This window comes from Prionailurus viverrinus, chromosome D4, assembly GCF_022837055.1.
Source record: "Prionailurus viverrinus isolate Anna chromosome D4, UM_Priviv_1.0, whole genome shotgun sequence".
NCBI classification, from domain to species: Eukaryota; Metazoa; Chordata; class Mammalia; order Carnivora; family Felidae; genus Prionailurus; species Prionailurus viverrinus.
In genome coordinates, this window is record NC_062573.1 from 88,417,173 (window position 1) to 88,442,406 (window position 25,234).

Sequence of the window (25,234 nt, forward strand, 5' to 3'; positions counted from 1 at the left end):
CGCTCCTCCCCCCACCCACCACTGGGGAAGAAACATCTGGCCCCCACCCACGCTGCTGCTCGCCCCCCCCCCACCCCCCCGGGACCAGGTGGTGTGAACCTGGCCTGGGGAACGCAGAAGGCAAACGCTTGTCCATCCAGTGGGAGTCTGGCCCCCTTCCCTCCATGGTGGGGGTCAGCAGGTAGATAGACGCTGGGGCTGGGGCTCGGGGGAGGTGTGGGCTGATCTAGGTCGACAGAGGCTTGGTCCCAGACTTGAGGTGTGGCAGGGCCTCCCATCTTCCAGGAGAGGGGTTCACTTGGAATAAGCCTTGGGCCTTGAGGGTGCCTTGCCCCCACCCCTCAGCCTCATCCCAGCCATGACCTTGTCCTCTCCCTCCCTTCGGTCCAGGACTCCCAGAAAGCAGCAGTCTGGCACCTAGAGAGCCTTGTAGGGTGAGACCCGGCAGCAGGTCCCAGCCACCTAGAATGTATGTTTATTTGTGGGACAGGAAGGGCCTCTTCTCAGCCCCGTGTCCACACGTGGGCTTGGGCTCCAGTGGTCATTCACCTGGGCGCCTGCTGTGGCGTCACAGAAGGCAGGAGCCCTTAGGGCGGCCTCGGTTCAGGACCAGCGCCACGCTGGGCAGGAAGGACTCCTGGAGTGACAGGGAGGGAACAGCTGGGCGCTGCGGGGCCTCTGGCCAGGAGACGGGACTCTCTGGGCCCAGGGGGATTCTCTGCCACTGCCCAAGAGGGCAGGCAACTGGGGTCAGCCCCGTTTTCCAGAGGAAGAGACGGAAATGCAAAGAGAGCCCAGCGCTCGCAAGTACTGGGCTGGGGGGCTGGGATCCGGATCCGTCCCACCCCTTAGCCCCAGGGGGCCCGGCCACCCCGCTGGGCAGGGGTGCTCTAGGAGACGCTGCCAGCAGGGGCTTACCAGCTTCTGGCTCCAGGAGCTGGGCGATCTGTCCACCTGCTCCAGGATGCTGTGGGCTTCCAGGAAGGTTTTGAGGCCACTTTGCGGCCTCTGGGTGGTGGCCCTGGGGATGAAGGGCAGGCTGCTTTTCATGGAGGCATCCTCAGAGAGGTGGCCCTGTGGCTCCTGGGGGGCCCTGAGGGGAACAGAGGTCTGTGAGCTGCACGGCCCCCGAATCTCTAGTCCCCCCGTGGCTTCCCCCGGGGCCCTCAGAGGCCCAGACCCTTAGCTTGCCGGCTGCGGGGTGGGGAAGTCTACGGGGCGGGGGGTGGGGGGGCGCCCTGGCGATGCGTGTGGATCCTGCCTCTTCCCCCTGGAAGCCTCACAGGCCCGGGCAGTCCCAGCTGAACGAGATGCTGGCCATGGCCTCCTCCTGGGCCCTGGGGCACAGGGCTTTGGGCAAACTCTCCAGCCATCTCCCGACACTCCTGAACACCCGTTCTGATGTCATTGACCCGGTGGCTATCCCCTTCTCGATGTGGCCCTGCCGGACTGGAGGAGAGAGGGCTCCAGTGAGAACTCTACCTGGAGGGGGCACCGGGTGGCACCCCCACTCTCCCCTCCTCCCCTTGGCAGGCAAGGCTGGGCCGAACCCCGTCTCCATGGCAACCCAAGGCTCCCCAGCGCCTTATGGCTGCCTCCAGAGAAGGCTCAGGTTTTAAAACTATCTTGCGTGACTGTCTCTGCCTTTATTACCCACGCTGTGCCCCACGACACACATACCCACTCCCGTGGCAGCCCCCACAAGGGCCTTCTTTCCCGTAGTGGGAAGGCCAGTCACGCCCCCATCGAAATCCAGAGACGATACCGAGATTTCTGCAGGGATGGAGGGGGCTGGGAAGTCAGCAGCCGAGCCCCACTCTGGCGCCCCGGGATGTGACCACAGCTCCTGGGGCCCGTGGCTGACAAGGAAGCTTCTCCCAGCCAACTGCCATTCGCACGAAACCGTGTCTCCCTGGGGGAACCGCGGCTTCTCTTCTCGGCCACCGTGTGTCACTTGCTCTCGGGGCTTTGGCTTCCCCATCAAACGACGAGAAGTTGGGCGAAACTGCAGCTTCTATTTGCAATTTCCTATGACCTTAAGGGGCCTGGGGAGGGTCCCTTCCTAATCAGCGAAGGTCCGGGATTTGGGGGCTTTAACCCACAGCTAGGCTTTGGAGCAGCCTCTGCTCAAACTGCACACAGTCGGTGCTCAATAAATGGATGCAAGCTGTTGGAGGCCCTGGGGCAGCTAGATCCTGTGAAGTGAAGAGGCCAGGCAGATGGAGAAGGGGCCGGGGGGTGGGGGGCGGGCAGGGCAGGTGATAAAGGTTATACCAGAGCAAGGACACGGTATTCTTCCCACCTGCCTCTTGACACCTTTAGAAAACACTGGAAACTATGCCAACGCAGACACTACCACATCCATCCCCCGCCAAAGAGCTGAGAGCAAACTTCCATCCCAGAACCCAGGCCCGGTGGCTGCCGGCTTCTTTGCTGGACCAGGCAGTGCCTGCCTCCCCCAGAGAGACGGTTTGATCTTCTGGACCTTTCTGGGCATCTCCTCAGCCAGGCAGGCCTTCATGGATACTGGGAGAAGATGCTTTTGGTGGCTTCCCTTCTTCTTCAGCCCCTGTAGGCCATGGAGGGGACCAGACGTGGGGTCAGGAGGCTGTGGGACCTGTCCCCAACGTGGGCAGATATGACACGTGCGAGCCCTTGGCAGGAAGAAGTCCTCCCGTGGTGCCCGGGCCCGGGCACCCATTGTTTCCTCCATGGCGGCTGCTCCCTGGTGCCACCCACGTTGGGACACCTCTGCAGGACCTCAGCCCCTCTCCTTGGCCCTCGAGGAGCCTCCGGCACTCTCCGGAGAAGCCAGTGCAGGTACCTTTTCCGTAGGGTCAGTGGATTCCTGGCCTTTTCTGGGCGGCCCTCACTCCCAGGACCCAGGGCCGCGGCCTCTGCTCTCTGGGCTCCAGGCTGGAACTTTCTGGAGTCCTGGGGCTCCCCCTGCTGTCTGCTTACCTGCCAAGGCACGTTCCCAGTAGCGGAGCGCGCTGTCCCGCAGGGTCTCATCAGCAAATCGCACGCGGAAGGGGCAGAAGCGCCTACGCTTCTTGGAGCCTTCTCCCGAGGAGCTGTGAGCGAGCACAGTCTTGAGCTTGGGGGCCTGGACACCGTGGGGCCTGGCGAGAGAGGCAAGGGGGCCGGCTGAGTCCCCAGCCCCACGTTCCACCCGGGCCACACACACCCGCTGGACCAGAGCTCGCCGTGCGTCCTGAGAGCCCCAGCAGCCGGCCTCTCCTGAGTACCCCACGCCGGCCGGGCGATGGGGTCAGGCACGTAACGGGCATCAGTCTACCCGTCACGCCCACACCACCCTGGGCAACATGATTAGTATTCCCACTTTACAGACGAGGAGAACGGAGGCCCACAGAGATGTTCTGCAACTGCCCAAGGTCCTACGGCCGGTAAAGGGTGGAGCCAACATCCGAATCTTAGCTCCAGAGCCGGCACTCTTATATATCAAGCCGTTCAGCAGCGAGAATACGGCCCTTCCCGGCCACGTGACCCGGGGCAGCCCACACTCGCGTCTCCATTTTGCAGTTCCCCCTTTAAGTTATGTATGGTGTATTGTAGGTATGCTAACAGCATCCTTATAAGAGGGTGCTAGGTCTCCGATAACTTACTTGAGGCATCCAGTACGCATTTATTGCTATTCATTTCAGCCTCAAGGGCAAGGCTGCAGAAGGGCCGGCCCGATCCGTCCGTGGATCTGTTATTCAGAAACGCCACGTTCAACTTTAAGTACACACAGATGGACGTATCCGCAGCCATTTATCCGACTGCATCTCTGTGTCCGAGTGGATCCCCGGAAGGGATCCTATCATCAGCCCACTAAGGAGCCAGGAAGCCAGGAGATGTCAGGACAGTGCCAGGCTATGGGCATTGGGACCTAGCGCTCCCCCAGCTGCCTGCTCTGTGCTGGCCGCAGGGCCATATACAGGTGCACCCCAGCCCCGCCCCTAGGACTGGAATCTCAGCTTCTCCCGTCAAAGGCTCCCGGAGCCTAATCCGACGCACCCCGCTGTCCCCTGCAGGGCCGACCAGGGACTCTCGCACACCATAAGGCGCGCAAGCATTCGGTCTTCAATGCGAAACGCTGCGAATGTGTCTCCCTCTGCCGTGTGTCATAGTGGGGATAACGAGTTCCATACTTTTCCTTATTATATCTTGGGAGAAGTGTGTTTATTTGGCCCCACTGCTTTAAAGTTCCCGGGCTGGCAAATGGGTTTCGCTCCCGGCAGCCGCGCCGATCCGTTGGTGGCGCCGGCCTGGAGCGCTGTGTCAGGGAGGGTTCGAGGCCCAGTGGGGGAAAATGCTGTGATCCGATGATACTGTCAGCCATGGGCCCAGAACGAGAAGGAACGGCATGGATGTCACGTATTTACTCTTTGGTCTTTAAACTCATGGGCGATGTTTTTCACCTTTCACCTCCGTCTAAGCCTGTGTGTGCTGGGGGAATTTTTTCTGCATTCTTTTTCCTCTCCGTTAGAGCTATGGCATCGAGTGCAGGTAAGCTCTAATGCCCAGGCTCTTCTCCAGCCTCCATCCCTTGTCTTATTTCCCCCCGTATTTGACATACAGTAAAACCTAATCAGAGTTAGAGGAAGAAATGGACCGATGAATGGGACGAACGGCTGGGTGGGTGGATGGACGGACGGACTGATGAATGAGTTCGGGAAAAGGTCTGAATAGAAGGACTGGGCCTTAGGAGGAGGCGTAGACGTATGGACGGGTGGATGGATGGCTAGACAGACAGGCATGTGGACGCATCTCTGGCTTTATAACGAGATTACAGATGGACAGTATCCTGGATTTACAAGTGCGTGGAAAGGTTCGTAGATGATTGATCATTGGATTCCTGGATGGTGGGTAGAATTGTCAGAGTTTGCGGACAGAGGGATGACCGGCTAGATGCACGACGAATGGAGGGACTGACGGGTCAACAGAAGACCCGACTCACGGATAGACACATAGATGGATGTATCGGTGGACAGATGGATAGACTCACAGGTGAAAGACAGAGGAAAGAACAGAAGAAACGCTTTCTCCCACCCCCCATAATGCCAGCCTCTTGTAACTCACTGGTTGGCCTTTTTGAAGGTGATGAATTGCGAGCGATCTCTCTTCAGGGTCCCCAGGGCAGGTATCCGACGCAGCAAAATCTTCTTAAGACTATTCTGGAAGTACGATGACTGACCCCTTGAAGACACACAAGCCACACCTGGCGTGAGTGGCCAGGGTCCCCACCCTCGGAGCACTGATGGCAACCCTGTCCCCACCAGCAGGTCAGCGACACTCACCGCAGGTCTGAAGGGAAGGAACAGTGGGGACACCGGGGAAGGTGCTGGCAGTGCTCTGACACACTCTTTTTTGATTGCCGTGCTGAGGATGCTGGGAGCCAGGAGGAGGGGGAAAGAGCTATGAGCCTTCCCTTGGGGACAGTCCTCACTAGGCTTTTCCCAGTTACGCGGCCTTGGGCCTCAGTTTCCTCATCTGTACTACAGGGGCAATGGTAGACCCGCCCTCAAGGGGCGGTCGTCAGGGCTCTGCCAGGCATCCTCAACTAACAGCAGCTTCATTCATTCCAGAAATGACTCCGCCCCGCCCCCTGGGGTCCTGGGCGGGGCCTCACTCGGTGGCGTCGCCCGGACGCACTCTGCCCCCGTCCGCTGCAGGAACTCCCGGAACTTGCTGGGGAGGAGCTCTCCTTGGAGCGCGAGCCGGGAGTCCGGGGTCCCCCTGGCCGAGCCCCTGCAGGGGTCCTCGCTCTGTCCAGGCCGGGGCGCGGGGTCCCGGGGCGCACCGGCCCGGAGCAGGGGCGGCAGCAGGAGCGACCTCAGCTTCGCCCGGTTCTGCGCCGCCCGCTGGGCCCCGGTGGGCAGCGTAGGCAGGCTCAGCGGGGCGCTCCTGACACCCACCCCCAGCTCTGGGAGCGAGGACCCGCCCCACCACCCGTCGTCGCTCCCCGAGGCCCTCGAGCCCCGGGTGGCCCCCGCGCCAGATACTCCCCGGATTTGGGGCAGGGGCAAACTGGGCAGCAGCGGGTCTTTCCTTCGGCGAGCGCGGTCGCCGGGGAGCCCCTTGGGCGCCACCTGCTGGGTCCAGGGGTTGGGGGACGCCACCTGCTGCGTCCAGGGGTTGGGGTGACGCCGGGTCATGTCTGGCCCTGCGCTCAGCTCGGGGCGTCCTCACGCCTCAGTGGGGGCGGGGGGTGCCGTGTAAAGTGCAGAGGAGGGCGTAGACCAGCCCCCAGGCCATAGTGCCCAGAGCCGGGTCGTGTGGTTTGGGGGTAACGCCCCCGGTTCGCCAGGCAGTGAGCGGCTTCAGGCTAGAGCTCGCCTAGCCTCTGTTTCCTCACCTGCCAAATGGTCACGTCATTTGTGACCTCTCTGAGTTGCTGTGACGTCTAGGTGAGGGGGCGCGCTACTATTATCGATGTTGTTAGCGTTTTAAACTGTTTGAAATTCAGGATTTAGTCTCAGTTCCGCTGCTTACTAGCTTCGCAACCTTGGACAGGCCAATCGATTACCTTTTCTTAGTGCCTTTATCTGTAGAATGGTGGTGACGGAGCACCTGCCCCCTTTGTGGCTCAGCACACGGGAGTGCTGCTGTCCTGTTCACGCTGTTAGCGCTCCACGGGGAATTAGGAAACCACGGGGAATTAGGCTTGAAAGGAGAGACCCGCCCAGCAGTTGCGAGGTCCTGCTGGGGCCCCAGGGCCCCTTGGGTGGAGAGCTTGCTGAAAATGCGGATGCCCCAGGTTCTAACTCAGTAGGTCTGGGGTGGGGCCAAGACACCTATTTTTAACAAACTTCCCCTTTGGGAGACAGAGCTCCACGCCTGCCCCCAGCATCTTGACACTGGGTTGGGGGTCGGCGGGGAGGTCTTGGAGCCTGGTTCCTCCCTATCACACCCCACCCCCAGATTATTGTCAGCTCTGAGCTGGCTCCTGGTATCACACTCACCCTAGTGGGGCTTCTGGGTGAGTCCTGAGGAGGTCCCTCGAGTTTGGAGCCCCCTAACTGGTGGGTTGGTCCTTGAGAGAGCCCATCTTCCCGGCCTGGTCCATCTGCTGGACCCTCCCTGCTCTCCCTCCAGGCCTCCCTCCTGGGCCTCTTCAGGGTCATTGTGATCCACCCCTCACCCAAGGCCATGTGAGGAGCGGTGGTCTCTCAGGCCTAGAGACAGAGGGTGGGGGTTTGTGCCCAGAAAGCCAAAGCTGCCCGCACAAGGGGGTGGTGGGACTCCTGAGCAGGGCAGCCGGGCCCAAGCCAGCGGTGGAAACGCCAGGGTTCTGCTACCCTCTCTGGATTTGGGAGGCCCAGGTGGGTCAAGTTTGGCCTGGGTAGGTCTGGAAGCCCAGCTTCCACTGGAAGGCTGGGCAGCAAGAAGGCAGTGGGCTTGGAAACCAAGAGAACTGATTTCCAGTCCAGGCTCTGCTTCTATTTGGTTCAAAATGCTGGACAAGCTGTCCTTTCTCAGGGCTCCGTGGTAAAACAGACTGTTGGACCCCATCCGTGACTCTTGGCTGGGAGGAGGCAGGGGAGAAGCTTGCGTTGTGAAATTGGAGTGGGGGAGAAGGATTGTTTGGCCCCGCAATTTCACTGGCATGGTATAATTTGACAATTTTACAAGTCGGCCTGGAGGAAGTATCATAGCCAATGTATTTCCATTTTCTGCAAATACTCTTCAACCAGGGATGGAAGGGTGTACCTCCCTGGGAAGTTGGAATATTGAGTGGGGAAGGTGAACATTTTTTTTTTTTTAAGTTTATTTATCTTAAGAGAAAGCATGAGCAGGGGAGGGGCAGAGAGAATGGAGAGAGCAAGAATCCCAAGCATCCTCCACACCAGCGCAGAGCCCAATGCGGGGCCCGAACGCATGAACTATGAGATCATGACCTGAGCCAAAGTCAGATGCTTAACGGACTGAGCCACCCAGGCACCCCAGGAAGGTGAATCTTTTTATATCTATTCCCTGGAAAGGTGAACATTTTTTACATTTATTCTAAGAGTACATGAATTTTTTAAAATAATGGATGAGGAACACCAGACTAACTACATGATTTCTTTTTTTTTTTTTTTCAATGTTTACTTATTTTTGAAAGACAGAGCATGAGTGGGGAGGGGCAGAAAGAGAGGGAGACACAGAATCTGAAGCAGGTTCCTGGCTCTGAGCGGTCAGCACAGAGCCTGACGCGGGGCTCGAACTCATGAACTATGAGATCATGACCTGATGAAGTTAGATACTCCACCGACTGAGCCATCCAAAAAAAAGGTAGGGGTGGATTTTTAGGCACCCCTGGAAAAGCTGGGCTCAGAGCTGCCCCCAAAGGAAGAATCCACATCCAGCAATTGAGATTGTTCAGGATTTATCCTCTTCCCTTAGAGACCACGGAAAATGAAGCTTGGGAGAGGGGCCCAGGCCAGGGGAACCAAGTCTGATTTGGAGTACTCTGGAGAGGATGCCAAATAATATATACATAAACAGATTTGGGGGACTCAGCTGCAGCCTGTCCCCCTCCCCAGCTTTCATGTCATTAGAGCAAACACACCTGAAGTACTTCCTGTGTGCAAAGCCCAGAGGAAGGCATCTAAGACCAGGACGTCAGTTTAGGAAAAATGAACTTATGATAAATATTGTCTATTTACTGACAGCACACTGCAGGCACAGGGCTGAAGGCTCCACCGGCAATATCCTACAAATTTAACACTCAGAGCATTGGGAAGTGAGTAAGCACGCCAGTCTGGAAGAAGAGGACTCCTTGGAGAGGGTCACAAGTCCTACCACGTGCAAACCCATCATATTTCCATCAAGATTGCTTTCAGGTATCCCTCCAGAATTTCTACACATGGGAGGAACCTGTGGGAGGGCAGGCTTTTTGGAATGGAAACTTCAAGGATTTGTTCTGCTTAATTGAGGTAGCATCAACCCTTGGCGCCATCAAGGGTTCTTTTTCTTCTTCTTTTCTTTTTTTCTTTCTCTCTCTCTTGGCTCTGCATATTATCTTAAGGTGCAAATTGTTATGGGTACGATTTGAGGAATGAGGCTCCTCCCCTCTTTCTCCCCGGTGGAAAACCCACAGAACGCTCGTTTTTAAACGTCCAGCCTTCAGCCTCCAAACGAACCGGTGCACGTGCTGGAGGCAGGAGAGGCTCGGCGGCGCCCCGGTTCTTTTAAGTCTGAGAGGTGCTTCCAGGAACCAGAAAGCCGACCGGGGCGGGGCAAACCGGCCGTGGGGCGGAGCTAGTCGCGGCCCCGCCCCCGGGCGCCCGGAAGTGACGTGTGCGGACAAAGGCAGCGCGCGCCGCGAGGTGTCGCGTCTGGCCGTGGTCTGACGGAGCTGGCGGTGGGCTTGTGGGGGCTTCGCTGCCGCCGCCGCCCTCCCTTCGGCTTCCTGTTCCTCGTCCTCTTCTCCCGGGTCCCGGGAGCCCCCACCCGGGGTGAGTAGCGCGAGGCGGAGCGGCGGCCGGCGGGGGAGAGGTGGCCCCGACCGCCAACTGCCTCGGCGCCCTGAGGTCCCGGCTCGTCACGTGACCCGGCGCGAGCTGCCGGGGCCCCACGTGCGCGTCCCGGGGAGGTCGGACAAGGGGGTCGCTGGGGGCTGGTGGAAGGGGAAGGCCGGGGCACCCGGAGCCTGGACGGGGCAGCCCCTCCCCCGACGCCCTTCCGGGGTCGCAGCTAGTCCCTTTCCCTGCCTGAGCCTCAGTTTCCCCTGGAGAAGCGGGGACAAGGAGAGCAGGCACTCGGAGAGTCGGTGTCAGGGTTCAGTAAACTGCTCAGGTCAGAGCCGGGCACAGAGCAGTGCCCGCTGCATGGGAGTTGCTATCTTATTTCACCTTGGATCCAGCCCCAGTTACGGTCGACACAGGTGCCGCTCAGAAGAGAGCTCGCCAGCCAAGAGCCCTTGGAGCCAAGGTCAGCCTGTTTGCGGAGGGGCTGCCAGATCGAACGAAAGGCCCGGGCTCTGCTGCCCATCAGCGCGGCGGGATGTCTCTGGGACAGAGACAGCTGGTGTCAGAGGCCCTGACGGTGGGGTGGGGCAGGATTGCAGACGGTCTGGACGTATAGAATCATTGCCCTGGGAGGGCCTTGACTGTGGTAAGACGTCTGGGTTCCCTCCGTGTGCTCTTCCTGGTTTCCTGTGTGCATTGAAGGCACATCACTCCCTTAGTGGAATGGTTTTCTAGCGGTAGACGGGGGAGCCGGGGGGAGGGTTGGAAGGCTTTGGTGGCGACCAGAAGCTATAGAGTCACAGAGATAGCGTTCCACTCCCCTCTCCCGCAGGTCTGCAGAGCTGTTTGAGTGTCCCGAATCCACCACCCAGCATAACAGTAATAATCCCTTAGAAGTGTCCAACGCTCTACAGTTTATAGGGCATTTCAGGGTATTTATCTCGTTTGATCTCTGGGATTGCCAGTGAGAATTGATGAGAATCTCATTTGGCAGAAATAATTCGTGCCTGGCACTCTATGGGTCACTTGATGCTTTTATACCCACCTTTAATCATCCCAGCCTTCCTGTGACGTCAGCATTGCTGTTCCTGTTTTATAGATAAAGAAGTGTACTTAACCGAGGTGAAGTGTCTTATGTGAGCTTACACAACACAGCCGGTGAGAAGCAAAGCTAGGATTCAGACCTGGTGTATTTGACTCCACCAGAGACTTGGGTTTTTTGGTTGTTTTTTTTTTAATTTTTTAAAATGTGTTTGAATTTATTTTTGAGACAGAGATAGAGAGACGGTGAGACAGCACAAGTGGGGGAGGGGCAGAGAGAGAGGGAGACAGGGAATCCGAAGCAGGCTCCGGGCTCCGAGCTGTCCGCACAGAACCGGATGCAGGGCTCGAACTCACGAGCCGGGAGATCGTGACCTGAGCCGAAGTCGGACGTTCAACCGACTGAGCCACCCGGGTGTCCCAGAGCCTTAGTTTGTTTTTAAATCTCTCCCCACTGCCCCCCCCCCCTTTTTTTTTTTTTGGTCTTCTTTCTCCTTCCTTTGCTTTCTTTTTCATAGAGCACCTTGCCATTCCCTTATGTCCAGCTGCTGTCACCAATCCAGGGAGAGCAGGCCCTGTCCAGCAGGCTGCAAGGGGGAGGAGGTAACTCCAGGCAGACTCCTGCCTCCTGTGGCCTCCAGGCTTTTGCAGAGAGGGTGTGATGCCTCCACAAAGCACTGACCGGCACGGCTCGGACACCGTTCTTTTCCAGGGATCCTGGGGGAAGTGGTAGCTGGGGCGACTGCCCACCTGTCACCCTAAACACCTTGGAGGGAAAGAGGAGGTGACAGAGGCCACTAGGAGCAAAGGGCCTCTCTTCCTCTTCCGGCTCGCCTGGCGTGCGCACAGAGCCAGACTGCCCTTTCCCTAGCCCTGGAGCCCTGCAGCCCCTCACCCCCGCCGGGCAGAGTATAGGGGGACTTCCTGCCATTTGACTGACGACTGTTCCCTCTGGCTCCCAGGGACCTCCTGCCCACTCCAGTCGGGACGCTGGGAGACAAAGTGTAGACAGGGCCCCACGGAGTCACGTTCACTAATGAATCAGCTGTTGGAACAAATGTCAAAATTATGCTTGCCATGTCTCGGCCCAGACGTCCCTCCCCTGGCCTGTTCCTAGAATCTGCCTGTAAGTGGAGTTCTTGTAAATTAGATTATTCAGAGAACCTTGACATTTAAAGAGACCATGTTGGAAAGCTTTCGGTAAAGCAAAAACTCACGTTGTCGGTAATGGCCTTCAGTGTTCCCAGTTTGGAACGGTTGGATTTCTGTAGGTTTTCCGAAAAGTGGAAAATGACTGTGGCCAGACAAGGCTCATTCTTTGGGTCATTCAACAACCAACTAGCAGACAGCCACCTTGTATCAGGTGCTGCGCTGAGGGGGTGTGAGGTCATGTCCCTGCCTCCAGGAAGCTTACCTCCTGGGGGGAAAGGCAGACACCGCCAGGGGAGGGTCGGGCCCCACATTTATTCTGGTCAGCTGGCGGGAGTGAACTTTCTGTTGAAGGCCTGTGTGCTGCGTGTGGTTCGAGAGCGATACAGGGGTCGATCTCAGGGTGTCGCGGGTGTTCTCCAAGGAGCTCCCGGGCCAGTGGGGAGACAGCTGCGAGGGCGAAACCAGCGGTTCGCCAAGACTGGTGGGGGCTGGTGGGGAAGGGTCGGCGTTGCCAGGCTCCCGTGTGAGCGCTGCGTGGGGGCGCCGCTGGCCGATGCCGTCCTTCCTGGGTGGTGGTGGCTGTGGGGCCCCCAAACCCAGCTCCTTGGTGACGTTCAGGCTAGTGGCCCGCCCGGGGCCCGCAGCGATGCCCACTCTACCACAGCTGGCGTTCCTGGGCATCGGGAGGTTTCTGCGTTCCTTTGCTTACCGTGTATCTCAGGGTCGCAGCCAGAGTTCATTCTTGCCGGCCCTGTGCCGCTGTCTCTTTCTGGGTGGGACGTGGCGGCGAGCCAGCGTGGAGAGACGCCGTATTTAGAAGCAGGGCCCCTCCGGCCTCTCCCTCGAAGGGCTCTTCGATGGACACGGTGCTTGGAACTTGTCTTCACTGTGGTCCCAGACCCTCGTACCTGAACAGTGGAGCTGGAACATCAGCCTGAGAGCTGATTGGAGGATCTGAGGGGGGCTGGAGGACTCTCCCTGCGCCGCAGAAGGGCTCGAGAGGGTGGACACGGTGACAGTCACAGATCTAAGAACTGGACCCGCTAGGGCACGTGGAAGCTGTCGGTTCTCTTCTGGTTCCTCAGGGGGCCGGCGTGTGGCCTCGTCCGTGGGGGACGTCCGAGTCTGGGAAGGAGCCAGGGGGGTGGGGAGGAGGGCCCTCCCCTGGTGGCCCTGCCTGCTGGCTGGGTTGCCCGGAAAGGGCTCACCGAGGCAGCAGTGAGGAGCAGTCCTGAGTTGTTGGGCAGAGGTGAGCCTGCTGCTTCTGGAAGATTCCTGGTCTCGTAGGACAAGTTCAGAGTACAGTTGTGCATCGGGGGCTAGGCTCGTAATGAACGTGGCCGGTGAAAATGCTTCAGCTTTTCTCGTGTTCTGTTCCCCGTCCTCTCTTGTGGTCTCTAAATTCTGATCCGAGGGCTGCGTGCCCGTCCTCGGGGAGGGGGGGGGGGGCACTTTCCTGCTTCAGGTCTGATTACTTGTCTCGGAACCCCTAAGTAGTTCTCCATCCCGGGGGGTTTCTCTTGTTTTCGAGCACTCTCCCCAGGTTCCACACGAGGCTTTCCTCAGTTGCCCTGCGTTCCAGGAGTCAGCGACTTAGCGGCCACCCAGTGGAGTGATGTAAAGGTGGCAGATGGGGGGGCTTTCACCCCTGCGCTAAGGGACTCGTGTGGGCTTGGTGCCGGGGACACAGTGGTGAAAAGGTGCGGTCACGCCTCCGGAGCTTCCATCCGGGCGGAGGCAACAGTGTAATCGCAGATACATGTACGCGTTCTGGAGGCAGCAAGCGGGCTGGATCAGGGGGCTGGAGGAAGCCACCTTGGCGGGGCTGGTCAGGGAGGGCCTCTGAGCACGTGACACTCAGGCTGATGAGCTGCCCACGAGGGAGGAGCGTGGCCTCTTGACCCTGGGTGAGGCACGCAGCCCTCTTCTGCATCAGATCCCGCTGCACTGCCGGGTGAGGCGGGGTGAGGCGGGGTGACCGTGGCGCCGGGCTCACGGTCGGTCGTGACGATCCAGTGGCCGATGGGAAGCGCGCGCGTGCGGAGCAGGCACTGCCGCCCCCGCCCCAGACCCTGTCTGGTCTCGCTTCTGTGCTGCCACCCCTTGCCCCGGCTCCTGCTGGTCCCCGTGTGCCCGTGGTCCCGCCGCAGCTCCCGGCCCAGCCGCCCACCTGGGGCCCTTCAGAAACCCTCGGCTGGTTGATTTCCCATTACCAACAGGCTAGACCCACGTCCCCCACCTGTCCTCGGGGGGCCCCCCTGCAATCCAGGCCCAGTCTGCCTGTCTGAGCCCCCCTCCCATGACACCCTCTTCCTCTGTCTGCGTTCCTGCCAGCCCAGGCCGTCTCTGCCTCTGCCTGTGCCCTCCCCGGCCGCCTAGCAATCCTGGTCTTTGAGGGCCGAGCTCGGCTGCCCCCCACCCATCTGCCCCTCTCTGAGTTCCCACAGCACTTGTGGCTCAGCAAGCGGCCTGTTTCTGCCTTGTGTTCCGCTCGCTTCTGTCTCCCGCTGGACCGGAAGCTCTCTGAGGGCCGGGCTTTATCTCAGAGCAACCAGACCAGCACTTGCAAGTGTGTAGTGAGCTGGCGGAAGAGTGACCGCGCCTCCCGGCAGAGGTGTGACCCTTCTGTCCCTCCCTGGCCTGAGTGGCCGGCCCCGCCCCCCCGGCCCTGGCTCTTGCTTTGTAGCTGCCCCTCCCCTGTTCTCCCGACACCCTCTTGTCCTGTCTGCTTTCACTCTTGCCCGGATTCCACACAGCTGCCAACACAGCCTTCCAGAGCACATCCGCCTGCTTAACCTAGAGTAGCTCAGGCTCACTGCTCTTTAGGGAGGAGTCTAATGTCATGTCCCCCCGGACCCTGTGTTTCCAGTCGCGACGGCTCTCCGTGCGCCGTTCTCACCTCTCCCCCTGGAGCAGGCTTGCCCGTTGGCTTAGTGAGCTCTTCCTCACCTTTCCTTTCAGCTGATGTGTTGTCATCCCTGGGGATTCCTTCTTTGACTCCCCGGGGCAGTGCCTCCCCTGGGGTGGGCCGCGCCCACACCTTGTGTTTGTCTGCAGCCCTGCACGGTTGCCATTGTGTGCGGGGGGCGGTTTCCGTAAGCTGTCTCCTCAGTTCCCAGCACAGCACCTGGCACAGGGTCCGGCTCATGGTTAACAAAGGACCGGACCCCACAGCGAGCTTCATTCTGTGCTCCGCAGAGAGAGGGAGGGAGGTGTGTGGACTCCCCCAGGCCCTCCCGGGACCAGCCGGGACGTCCACCGTGGAAGGCTGGGGTTCCTTGCTTTGCTTTCCTCAAGTGTAGATTGGGGTTCTCTATAGCCGAGGGTGAGAAGCCGTCGGGTCAGGTGTCACGCACAGTAAGGGAAGGACTCGCAGCCCAGGACTCTGGGTCTCCTCCTCGGGTACAAAGGGGACTTTGCAAAATGACTTGAATACAAGAGGCAAGGCCCTGTCATCCAACGCGTGTACGCGGTTTTGGGGACACTGGACGTTTCCCTGCAGCAGGCAGGGTTGTGTGACCGTTGAAGCGTGGAGGTGAGACGGGGGCTCTCTGCCTTGTTGACTTGCTCTTTTTCTTGTTCAGGAGGCACTGCTGCTGAGTTTGGTGCCTGAGCTGAGTCGGTTGGTGACAGCATGACGAGTGAGGTGATCGAAGATGAGAAACAGTTCTATTCGAAGGCTAAGACGTACTGGAAGGAAGTCCCGCCCACCGTGGACGGCATGCTCGGGGGGTATGGCCACATCTCCAGCATCGACATCAGCAGCTCCCGGAAGTTCCTGCAGAGGTTTTTGAGGGTAGGCAGGTCTGGTGTGCTCTCCAGGAGCAGAGGATGTCGCCCTGGCGGCCCCACCTGGTTTGCACGGGGCGCCACCTCTTATGCGTACCCCGCAAGGCTTCTGGTTAGCTGTTGGCGTCAGTGACCCAGGCCTCAAAGGCTGGGGCGGGGGTGGCGCGTGGACCGGGGCCTCTGTCTCGAGGCTGCCAGACGGGCGCTGGCCGCCGTGCCGGGGCTCCCGGACACCAGAACGGAGTCTCCCCTTAACTGTTCGGTTCTGCCGAGGCCGAGTCCTTTGCTGTCTTGCCGAGTTTGCGGGCCCCTGGGCCATGGTGTTGGCTGTTCTGCTGAAGGCAGGCTCCCAGCTCCTCACCCCCTCTCCCGCTCTGCCCTCCTCTGTGCCTGGCTGGCATCTCCCCGGCCCTCCCCCTCCTCCTCCTCTCTCCCCTGGTGAGCGTCAGAGGCTGCGTGCTCCCCACGCTACTTGCTGTTCCTCCACCCACGTTCCATCTTTCCAGGTCTGTGAAAACGGGTGAGAATCCCTGACCGCCCTTTCATTCTCTCACTGCTTGAGTTCTTTTCACGTTCTGTTGTCTTAACGGGGTCTCGGGAGTAAGAGGGATTAAACGCACCCATTCAGGCGCTCGCCTGTAAGTGCAGGTTGGCGCTCAGCTTAGAAGCGTGTGGCCCGGGACGAGAATGTGCCGCACTCCTGCCCACTGACGACCCCACGCCTGCCAGCCGCCAGCCTGTGCCCGGTCCTCTGATTTGAGTAACTCTGGGAGCTCGGGAGGAACAGCCCCTTCACGGGGACAGGGTCCCTCTGGCTTTCTGAGCCGTCCTCATGGAGTCTGTGCCTTCCCTGCTTCTTAGGAAGGCCCAAACAAGACGGGGACCTCCTGTGCCTTGGACTGCGGGGCCGGCATAGGCCGGATCACCAAGCGGCTGCTCCTGCCGCTCTTTGGAGTGGTGGATATGGTGGACGTGACCGAAGACTTTCTGATTAAAGCCAAGACCTACCTGGGGGAGGAGGGCAAGAGGGTGAGGAACTACTTCTGCTGCGGCCTCCAGGACTTCAGCCCCGAGCCTAACTCCTACGATGTCATCTGGATCCAGTGGGTGATAGGTGAGCTTCTCGCGGCCCTCTCCACCTCCCACACACCTCCCGCGGCAGAGGTGGGTCCCCCCCCCCCCACCGCCCTGAGGCCTTGGGGGCCCCTGCAGCAGGCGGGGTGGCGGGGATTTCTCCGGTCCTCCCTGGGTCCGCCAGGACCGTGGGAAACACTCCCTGCAAGTACCCTTTCCGTGTTGTGTCAGTACCTGTTATAGGACGCATTTGGGGGCAGTTTTGTGTTGAAAAAACGTCAATGAGCAAGAACTTAGGCACACTGAAGAAAGTGGGAATGAGTTTTTGTAAGTTTTTTTAAGTTTATTTTGAGAGAGCACGTACACGCGTGCAGGGGAAGGGCAGAGAGAGAAGCCCGAGCTGTCGGCGCAGAGCCTGATGCGGGGCTTGAGCTCACGAATCGTTGAGACCATGATCTGAGCCAAAATCCAGTCGGGCCGCTTAGCTGACTGAGCTGAGCCCCCCGGGCACCCCAGTGTTTAGTAAGAGGAAGCACCGAAGCCGTGGCTGTCCCTGCTGCTCAGAGAGCGAGCCGCGCCCTGCCGCCCCCTCGCGCACCCCGCGTGCTCTTCCCGGGCTGCTGACCCGGCCGCAGGCCACCGTACCAGCAGCTGGCCACCCGTTCCGTGGTGGACTCCAGACCCGCCAGGGACACACCGGGCCTGGCCCTGTATTTTGGGCTTCTAAAAAGCCTGTCTGGAGTTTTAGGGCAGGGCAGGGAAGGAACTCCGCTGTGCTCCCGCAATCCAGGCCTGACGGGGGTGGGTGGAGCATGGGGTTGGGCAGGGCCCAGAAGTCGCCCAGTGAGGGTGAGATCCCAGCTGCATGCTTTGTGACTGCCCTGGGTGGGTGACTTCTGAGCCGGTTTTCTCTTACATCTCCGGGCTGCCGAGAGCCAGGGAGGCTGTGTTCACACAGAGGGCGAGCTCAGTGAGTCGGGAAGCGGAAGGGAACGGCCAGTGGCGGGTACACGCTTGTGCCGCTCCCTAGTGACCCCAGCCTCTGCGGTCCCCAGGTCACCTGACTGATCAGCACCTGGCCGAGTTCCTGCGGCGCTGCAAGCAGGGCCTGCGCCCCAACGGCATCATTGTCATCAAAGACAACATGGCCCAGGAGGGCGTGATCCTGGATGACGTGGACAGCAGCGTGTGCCGGGGCCTCGAGGTGGTCCACAGGATCATCCGCAGCGCGGGCCTCAGCCTGCTAGCCCAGGAGCGCCAGGAGAACCTTCCCGACGAGATCTATCACGTGTACAGCTTAGCCCTGAGATGAGCAGGGACCGGCAGGAGTAAGGGACCGGCGCCGCGCAGGGTGGGGGGCTGGCAGCGGGGCAAGACCCGGAGGCTCCATGACGATGGCTCGGGGACGCGGAGCAAGACCTCGAAATACACCTGTCTGCCGCCGCTCACTGGACTCTTTTTCAGAAGGCCTGACGGGGACCCAGCGGGGAAGGGTGTGGCCCACACGGAGCGGAGAGGCTGGAGCCCGGCTCTGCTGCCCTGGCAGGCAGGGACCGCGGTACAGACCCGTGTGACTCCAGGGCCCCTGGCGAGTCCCCGGATGCCCCTTACCACCACCTGGCCTTCCGGCCCCAGGCCTGGGTGCCTTAAGAGAATTCTTGGCCGTTGAGGACTTTTTCCTGGGGGGGGGGGGGGGGGGGCGAGGGAGAGGGGCTGGGCAGCGGAGCCGCGGCCGGCCATCTGCACCCTCCCTGCCTGAGCCTTTGCGGTGCCTCCTGCAGCCGCTGGGACGTTCACGTTCTAAGTTCTGTTTGGCGATTGAGCCCTGGTGTCCCTAACGTGAGCGTCACAACAGCCTACGGCAAGGGAGTCCGTAGCCTCACTCTGGGCTGTGCCTCGCGGCTTCTCGGTGAACGTTCGCCAAAGTCACAAAATAAAAGGGTGAATCCCGTATTGGAAAGGTCCTAGCCGGTCTGGGGCGGAGGTCATCTTTATGGGGCAGCAGCGTCGTGCTACCTGAAAACCGTGCCCCCCACGTGCTGCCCACACAGTGGCTGCGGTGGGAGCCTTGATCCTAGGCTGGGGAGGGGCGCCGAGGGGCCGGAACGTTACACAAGGATCTTGAGAGCCAAGAACAACGTCTCACGTTAGCGTGAATCATTTACTTGCCTCAGCTTCCTTCCTAGGCAGTGACACAATTCAGTGACCCATGCGACTCGCGCTCGGCTTGCTGGGGGCTCAGCCTGTACAGCAGCACAGTCAGCCGTCAGCACTGGTGGCTTTCTTTGCCAGACGGACCCCGCGCGACATGGAGACATCTTGGAAAGGGCTGTCCCTGGTCACGCAGGATTACTTTGTAGCAGAAGGCACGGTCCCCCGAGATCCCAGGTTTGGCACAGAGCTGCCACCAGAGCCCGGTCCGGGGCCGTTGGGTGACCTGGTCCCAGAGCTGCCAGAGGCAGCAGGGCTCGGCTCGCTCTTCTCCTTAGTCCGCCAGGAGCACTTCTGTGGGTGACGTAATCTCACGGGGGGAGGGGGGGAAGGGCGGCCTAGGCCGGGCCGTGCCCTGACGGGCCCACGTGCTTCCTCGCATCCGCTGGGCCCCACGCAGGACAGACCAGCCTCCTGCGGCTCTCAGCGGGACCCGGCCTCACAGCTACCCTGCCCGGTGCTGCCCTCAAATTAACAGAGTGTATGCTTGTCCCAAATCTAAACCCTGTCCCTTTTCCCAGTGTGGTTGAGACTTGGGGGGCGGTCCCCCTGGAAGACCGAGCCTTTTCCCACTGGAATGACTAGCTGCCAGGCCCCACCTGGTTTTCTTGGTACTCAGTACGGATGAAGTCTCGTCTCCCAACCCGTACCTTCTGACAGAAGGCCCGAAGGTTCTCCCCAAGGCTGCCACAGGTACTGAAATCCGCCAGCGGGCTGAGCTGCCCAGACCCCGCCGCCTTCAGTCGGGGAGTGATCAGATGTCCTCCTCCGTGGTACCGCTGTGCTCACTAAGGAGGTACCACTTCAGCCTGTCGGGCAGAGGCAGGGCTTTGACCTTCACATCCACAGGCCAGGGCTGAAGGTAGAGGCGGATGTAAACGCGACACAGGTGCTTGAGGGACGGGGGATAGCTCTCCAGCTGCCTCAAGGAGAAGTGAAGGGCCTGGATCTTCTCTGCCAGGCTGCCCACGGGGTGGATATCGAAGTTTTCGGGCAGCTGGAGTTTCTGGGAATTAGTCACCATGAGATCCAGGACGGTCTCGGCTTTGCGCAGCAGGTCCACGTGGCTCTCGTCTTCCGCGCAGCCCGGGTGCGAACAGAGCCTCTCGAAGATGATGTGGAAGCCAGACCAGCAGGACGCACCGTGGAGGGAACAGTTATAGGCTGCTCCGGACTCCAGCAGGAAGCGCAGGAGAGGGAAATGCAGTTTGAAGCTCTTAAGGCAGATGTGGGTGAGGGACTCGTGGGCCGGGCACTCGCTGGGGTCGGCCCCGTGGGCCAGCAGCAGCTTCGTGACTTGGAAGCAGAAGCGGCTGATCATCTGGGCCTCGTCCTTGTCCCCTCCCACCGTCTCCCCGAGCAGGAAGATGATGCAGGTGAACACGGTGTCCCCGTCTTTGGTGGTGGCCTTGACGTCTGCCCCTGCAAGGGCCGGTCAAGAAAACAGAAGGTGGGAGAAGATCTCAAACCCCTGCAAAGTGACGCTTAACGTTTCACCGCGAGAGGACAGGGAACTGCGGACGCGCCTCACCTCCTTCCAATAAGAGCCGGATGTTCTCGGTGTTGTAGATCTGCACCCCGTCACTGCTGGCCAGTGCGTGCAGCAGCGCGGTCTTCCCTACAGAGAAAGAGAATGAGGAGGAGTCTGGGCCAGGAAGCCGAGGTCAGGGCAACCCCCGAGGTGCAGGGAAAACAGGATCACAAAATGAACTTTGTTTTTTGTGTCTTCTTAAATTTTTTAATGTCTATTCATTTTTGAGAGAGAGAGAGAGACAGAGAGAGAGCGTGAGCAGGGGGAGGGGCAGAGAGAGGAGACACGGAATCCGAAGCAGGCTCCAGGCCCCGAGCCGTCAGCACAGAACCTGGTGCGGGGCTCGAACCCACGAACCGTGAGATCATGACCTGAGCCGAAGTCGGACACTCCACCGACTGAGCCCCCCAGGCGCCCCTAAGTTTGTTCAGTTTGAGAGAGAGAGAAAATGTGTGTATGAGCAGGGGAGGAGCAGGGAGAGAATCCCAAGCAGGCCCTGTGCTGTCAGCAAGGAGCCCTGCTCAGGACTCAATCCCACAAACCTGAGATCATGACCTGAGCTGAAATCAAGAGTCGGGTGCCCGACCGAGCCGCCCAGGCACCCCATCCAAAGATCTTATTTTTTTAAGTCATCTCTGCACCTAACGTGGGGCTCGAACTCACAACCCCGAGATCAAGAGTTGCAGCCAGACACCCCCAGAAGGCCAACTTCAAAAAGGACTGACCTCTCAGAGCCAGGGCTGAGGGTGACAGGTTTCTGGTCATTGTCTTTCCACCCGCACAAAACCAGGAACAGAATGGTTCCTGGACACTCAGACGCTGCCTGAGGCCTGGGCCGAGGCTTTCCCGAGAAGCCACGGCTCCCCCGGCAGAATCTGAGCGCACGCGTGCCCCGCCTCCTCCCCCAGAGAGCCCTCAAGCGGCCGGCGCAGGGCCAAGGGCTGTGCCGCTTCTACTTCCCTAAAGCCTCTGCGGCGGGTCAGCAAGATGCACCCGTGCGTCCGCTGCGCTGCGTCATCGCACGAGCTGCGTCCAGCCCGCACGCCCACCTAGCCTCTGTCCTGGGCCGCTGTGGGTGTCCCGCACGAGGCACCTGGCGCACGGCCGTCCCGCTTTCCCGCCGGGGGCACCCACCGTGCTTGTCGGCCGCATTGACGTCTGCCCCGAGGTCCAGGAGGCGCTGCAGGCAGGGCAGGCGCTCCGGCTCCTCGCTGGCCAGGTCCAAGGGGCTGCTCTCGTGGATCTGAGGCAAGAGAGCACAGCGGAGTTGGCCTGGGGGCCTGGGAAGCTGCTCGTGCCCCCCCCCCCCCCCCCCCGCCCCCGCCACGTCCCTGCTTCAGAGCAGGCTGGGCCCGCCCTTACCCGGTCCCTCCGGTTAATGTCGGCCCCGTGGCGCACCAGCAGCTCCACCATGTCGGGCTGGTTTCGCAGGACGGCGATGTGCAGGGCGGTGTAGTAGGTGACGGGGTCTGAAGGCACAGACACGGCTGATGTCAATCCTGCCTATCACCACCTCCTTGCGGGACCCCAGGACCTGGCCTCGGGCTCAGCCCCAGCACACCCGCCCCCTGGGGTGGCCCAGGCTCCCGGCACCACGAGGGGTCAGGGTCAGGACACGGCCGTCCTCATCAGATACTAGAGCGCAAGCTCTGCAGTCAGAGCTCGGTCAGGGTCGTGGCGCCATTCCAGTGGCGGGGGGGCGGGGGGGGGGCAGCTAATCTGTCTGGGTTTTACTCTCCTCTTCTCTAAAACGGAACCATAAGACAGGGGGCGCCCCTTCTCGGGCGGCTGGGAGAAACACCCAGACTGACAACTCCTCAACCCCAGTAGTGACAGCCACGTCCTCAAAGCCAGTGTCCGGGTAACTGACTTTGTAACAGCCCCCGCCCCTCAGCTCTTGGGCCGGCCCTCCGGGAGCCTAGGACCCTAGCGCCCTCTAAGCCTGTCATCAGATGGGGCGGGGGGGGAGGGGAGGCACGCCTGGCCACAGCCTGGGTCGGCTCAAAGACCCCCATCTGGTCCCAGGTCAGCCCTGAACGTCTCCTGGTTGACCCCGCCCTCCTGGCGAGCAAGCCGGAGAGGAAAACGGTTCCATCCCCACCGCCGGCACTTAGAAGCTAGAAGCCAACCCGGTCCTGCCGTGACTTACACCCAGTGTAGCTTCTGTGTTTGCCCCTCTCCCTCTGGCGTGAGCCAAATGTGAGATGGCTCAGAACGAGATGGCTCAGAAATTGCTCTCCCCGCGCTCTGGGCACAGTGCCACCAGCCGCGTTTTCACGATAACGGAAGCAGGGATTTCGCTGGGAGCCGGGAGAGTTTGCTGAATCAGTCACACAGCGGAAGCAGCAACAAACTCGCTCTTGGACCAGAGGTGGGAAGCAGGGGGACGGGCTGCCTCAGTGGTCCCCCGCGGAAGGGAGGGAGGCAGCTCCCGAGGGAACAAGAACAGCAGCGCCTGAAGACGTGGCCCACCCGAAGCCCAGCCACGCTCAAGCCACCTACCCGCCCCTGGCCCCCCTGGGCTCCAGCTGACCTTCAAAGTTGAGGTTGGCCCCGTTGCGCAGGAGAACATCGGCCGCCCGGGTCAGCCCCAGCTCGGCCATCTTCAGCAGGGCGTTGCTCACACCTTCCTGGTAAAAAGGGGAGTGGGCCTTTCTCTCCAGCAGCTCAGTGAGAACCAGGATCCGGCTCTCCTCGCTGGCAACATAACTGGACCTGGGGCAGGAGAGGGGCGGACCGGGTGAGGGTGGGCACGGCTGTGGGAGCCGCCAGCCTGGGCGGGCGGGTGGTCCCCACCCCCCCCCCCCCCCCCCCCCCCCGGCAGGGCCCTGGTTCTGCGGGGCAGAACGTCTCTTCGGAAAAGGTCTGCGGTAGAGACAGAGCGAGCTGGATCTTTTAACCCCAGCCGGCCCCTCGGGTTTGCTGAGAAAGAACTGGGGCTTTCTCCAGCCTCCTCCCAAGGTGCCCAGAGAATCTGGTCCCTGGCTTGGGAACAAAGCCTCACACAGCCGTGCTGCTGCGACCACTCCTTCCCCGGGCACGGACCATCCCTGAGCTGCAGAAGTTGCCAGAGCAGCCCAGGCAACACCCCCGCAGCCAGGCCCTCCTCCCCCGCCCACACTCGGAGGCTTTTAGCTTCCCAGTCCCCAGAAGGTGGCCCTTCACACCCCAGCCCCAACGCCACCTGCCCGGCCAGCGCGGACCTCCAAGACCTGCCGAGCCTTTCCCCAAAAGCGCAGGCCCGCGGACAGCTCCGTGAACCTGCACGCAGCTCTCTTTCCCTGGCCGCCACCTGCTCCTCTGAGTGAGGCTTCCCCTCCCCACCAGTGCTCCCCACTCCCTTAGCGTCATCCGTCCGCCACCCTTCAGTCGTCAAGATCAAGGTTCCATCCTTACTGCCTGGGCAGGAATCCGTCTGGTTCCCCAGCCCCGGGGAGGGGGGAGCGCACCATGCATACAAAGCAAAAATTCTGGGACTACAAAAGGCCCCCCCCAAACGGCCTTGGAGTTAAGGAAACACCTTACACTGTGTTTTCAGAACAAGTCTCAAAGTGAACAGAGCGGTGATGAAGAAAAACCTGTGTTTCCACCCAAGTCCCTAGAGAGACGCATGATAACCGCTGTGTTTCAAATTCCAAAGGATCCCAGACACACACACCGGCTTCCCCATTTCCTCTGCGCTCTTCTCCACTGCACGGAATATGCAGACACCTGACTCGTGATCCTCAGTCTCTCTCCTCTGATGCAGAAGCACCAGGAAGGCTGGGGGTTTTGTTTAGCTCGCTGACGTATCCCTGAACGCCTCACTCTCTGACACCGTTCCCACAAGTTCACGGATACACCCGCTCCTGTCTACGTAAAATGCAAACTCATTTACAGAAAGTTCAGGTTCGCACCGCTCTGGGGTAAAACCCGGGGCCCTCGGACTCCACCCTGCTCCCCTGCAACCGGCAGCGGGCCGACAGCGCACAGGGTGGGGCACCGAGGCGGAGGCCCGGCCGCCACTCCACCCTGCAGGCCTCCCTCCGCCGGCCTCGAGCACCCTCCATCCTGCCGGGGGCAAGATTCGAGCCAGGTGCAGGAGCTCACGCTCGAAGCAACGCAACTTCATCTGCGGAGCGGGGCCGCAGCCGCCCCCGTCCCCGCCACACTTGCAGTGACAACCGAAGGGCGGCAGCGTCGGCGGCAAGGAAGCTAGTTACCCGTCCAGAGGCTCCTGCCGCTCAGGGTCCTGGATCCCCAGGGAGCCCAGAATCGCATCCACCAGCGGCTGGTACTCGAAGATGATCCTCCGGAAGCCGTGCAGGAACGGCATGGCGGCGGCCCCGGGCGCGGCAGGGTGGCCGCACCTTCCGCCGAGGCCCAGACGCCGACTGTGCGCGCTCCGGAGGCAGCGGGCTCGACCCGGCTTCTGCAGGTCCAGCCCCCGCGCCCCGCCGGCCGGCCCGCCTTCCACCCCGCTGCTCCGCGCCGGAAGTGACCCCCTCACTTCCGGTCCGCGGGGCCCAGGAAAGCGAGCGGCGGCGACAGCGCCCCCTGCGGGCTCGGAGGAACCGCGGCGCGACCCGGGGAGAGCGCCGGGGGTGTCCCGGACACCGGCCCCCGGGGAGTGGAGGGCGAGGACCTGCCGGCCAACCTGAGCGCCACCCACCGCGGGCCCGCCTCGGCCCGGCCCGGCCCGGCCCGGCCCTGCTCCGCCCTGCGATCCCGTCCGCGGCCGCTGGGCGCCGTCCGAGCTCCGCCCATAGCGCGCCCAGGCTGGCCGCTGCGCTAGCACCGGGGCGGTGGAGGTGACTCGAACCCCGGGCGCCGCCCAGCCGCCCTGGACTCGGATCGGACCAGGACTCCCTCCGGCTTGGCCTGGCTCTCGCCTCTCCCCAACGCTGAGTGGATGCCCACACGCCCCGACGGGTGGTGGGGACAATTCCTTATTCTCTGTCCCCAGGAGCTCCTGGCCCTTCAGGCTGCCATGCCAGCT

The 25,234-nt window shown here is 61.0% G+C and overlaps 3 protein-coding genes across 11 annotated transcripts; 1 reads left to right on the forward strand and 2 right to left on the reverse strand.

Annotated features, from left to right (window-relative positions):
• Positions 1-422: 422 nt before the first annotated feature.
• Positions 423-6,161, reverse strand: CD4H9orf50 (chromosome D4 C9orf50 homolog). The gene is made up of 7 exons (XM_047830298.1): positions 5,636-6,161; positions 5,304-5,394; positions 5,086-5,202; positions 2,962-3,122; positions 1,284-1,449; positions 919-1,093; positions 423-637 (listed from the first exon to the last, which is right to left on the reverse strand). The coding sequence occupies exons 1-7, from the start codon at positions 6,159-6,161 to the stop codon at positions 569-571; spliced, it is 1,305 nt and encodes a 434-aa protein (XP_047686254.1). The 3' UTR covers positions 423-568.
• NTMT1 (N-terminal Xaa-Pro-Lys N-methyltransferase 1) lies at positions 5,691-18,481 on the forward strand. Of its 8 annotated transcripts, none has more exons than XM_047830302.1 (6): positions 5,691-7,328; positions 8,661-8,831; positions 15,236-15,447; positions 16,302-16,554; positions 16,746-16,841; positions 17,570-18,481. In XM_047830302.1, the coding sequence occupies exons 3-6, from the start codon at positions 15,286-15,288 to the stop codon at positions 17,824-17,826; spliced, it is 768 nt and encodes a 255-aa protein (XP_047686258.1). In that variant the 5' UTR covers positions 5,691-7,328; positions 8,661-8,831; positions 15,236-15,285; the 3' UTR covers positions 17,827-18,481. The 8 variants fall into 8 exon arrangements, with proteins under 8 accessions (XP_047686258.1, XP_047686260.1, XP_047686259.1 ...); XM_047830304.1 differs by lacking the exon at positions 5,691-7,328 and adding an exon at positions 7,940-7,957; XM_047830303.1 differs by lacking the exon at positions 5,691-7,328 and adding an exon at positions 8,242-8,280.
• A 175-nt stretch (positions 18,482-18,656) lies between these two features.
• ASB6 (ankyrin repeat and SOCS box containing 6) lies at positions 18,657-24,735 on the reverse strand. Of its 2 annotated transcripts, XM_047830299.1 has the most exons (6): positions 24,459-24,730; positions 22,790-22,971; positions 21,619-21,725; positions 21,391-21,499; positions 20,257-20,343; positions 18,657-20,147 (listed from the first exon to the last, which is right to left on the reverse strand). In XM_047830299.1, the coding sequence occupies exons 1-6, from the start codon at positions 24,569-24,571 to the stop codon at positions 19,480-19,482; spliced, it is 1,266 nt and encodes a 421-aa protein (XP_047686255.1). In that variant the 5' UTR covers positions 24,572-24,730; the 3' UTR covers positions 18,657-19,479. The 2 variants fall into 2 exon arrangements, with proteins under 2 accessions (XP_047686255.1, XP_047686256.1); XM_047830300.1 differs by lacking the exon at positions 21,391-21,499 and having other exon boundaries at positions 20,043-20,147; positions 24,459-24,735.
• Between the last annotated feature and the right edge of the window lie 499 nt (positions 24,736-25,234).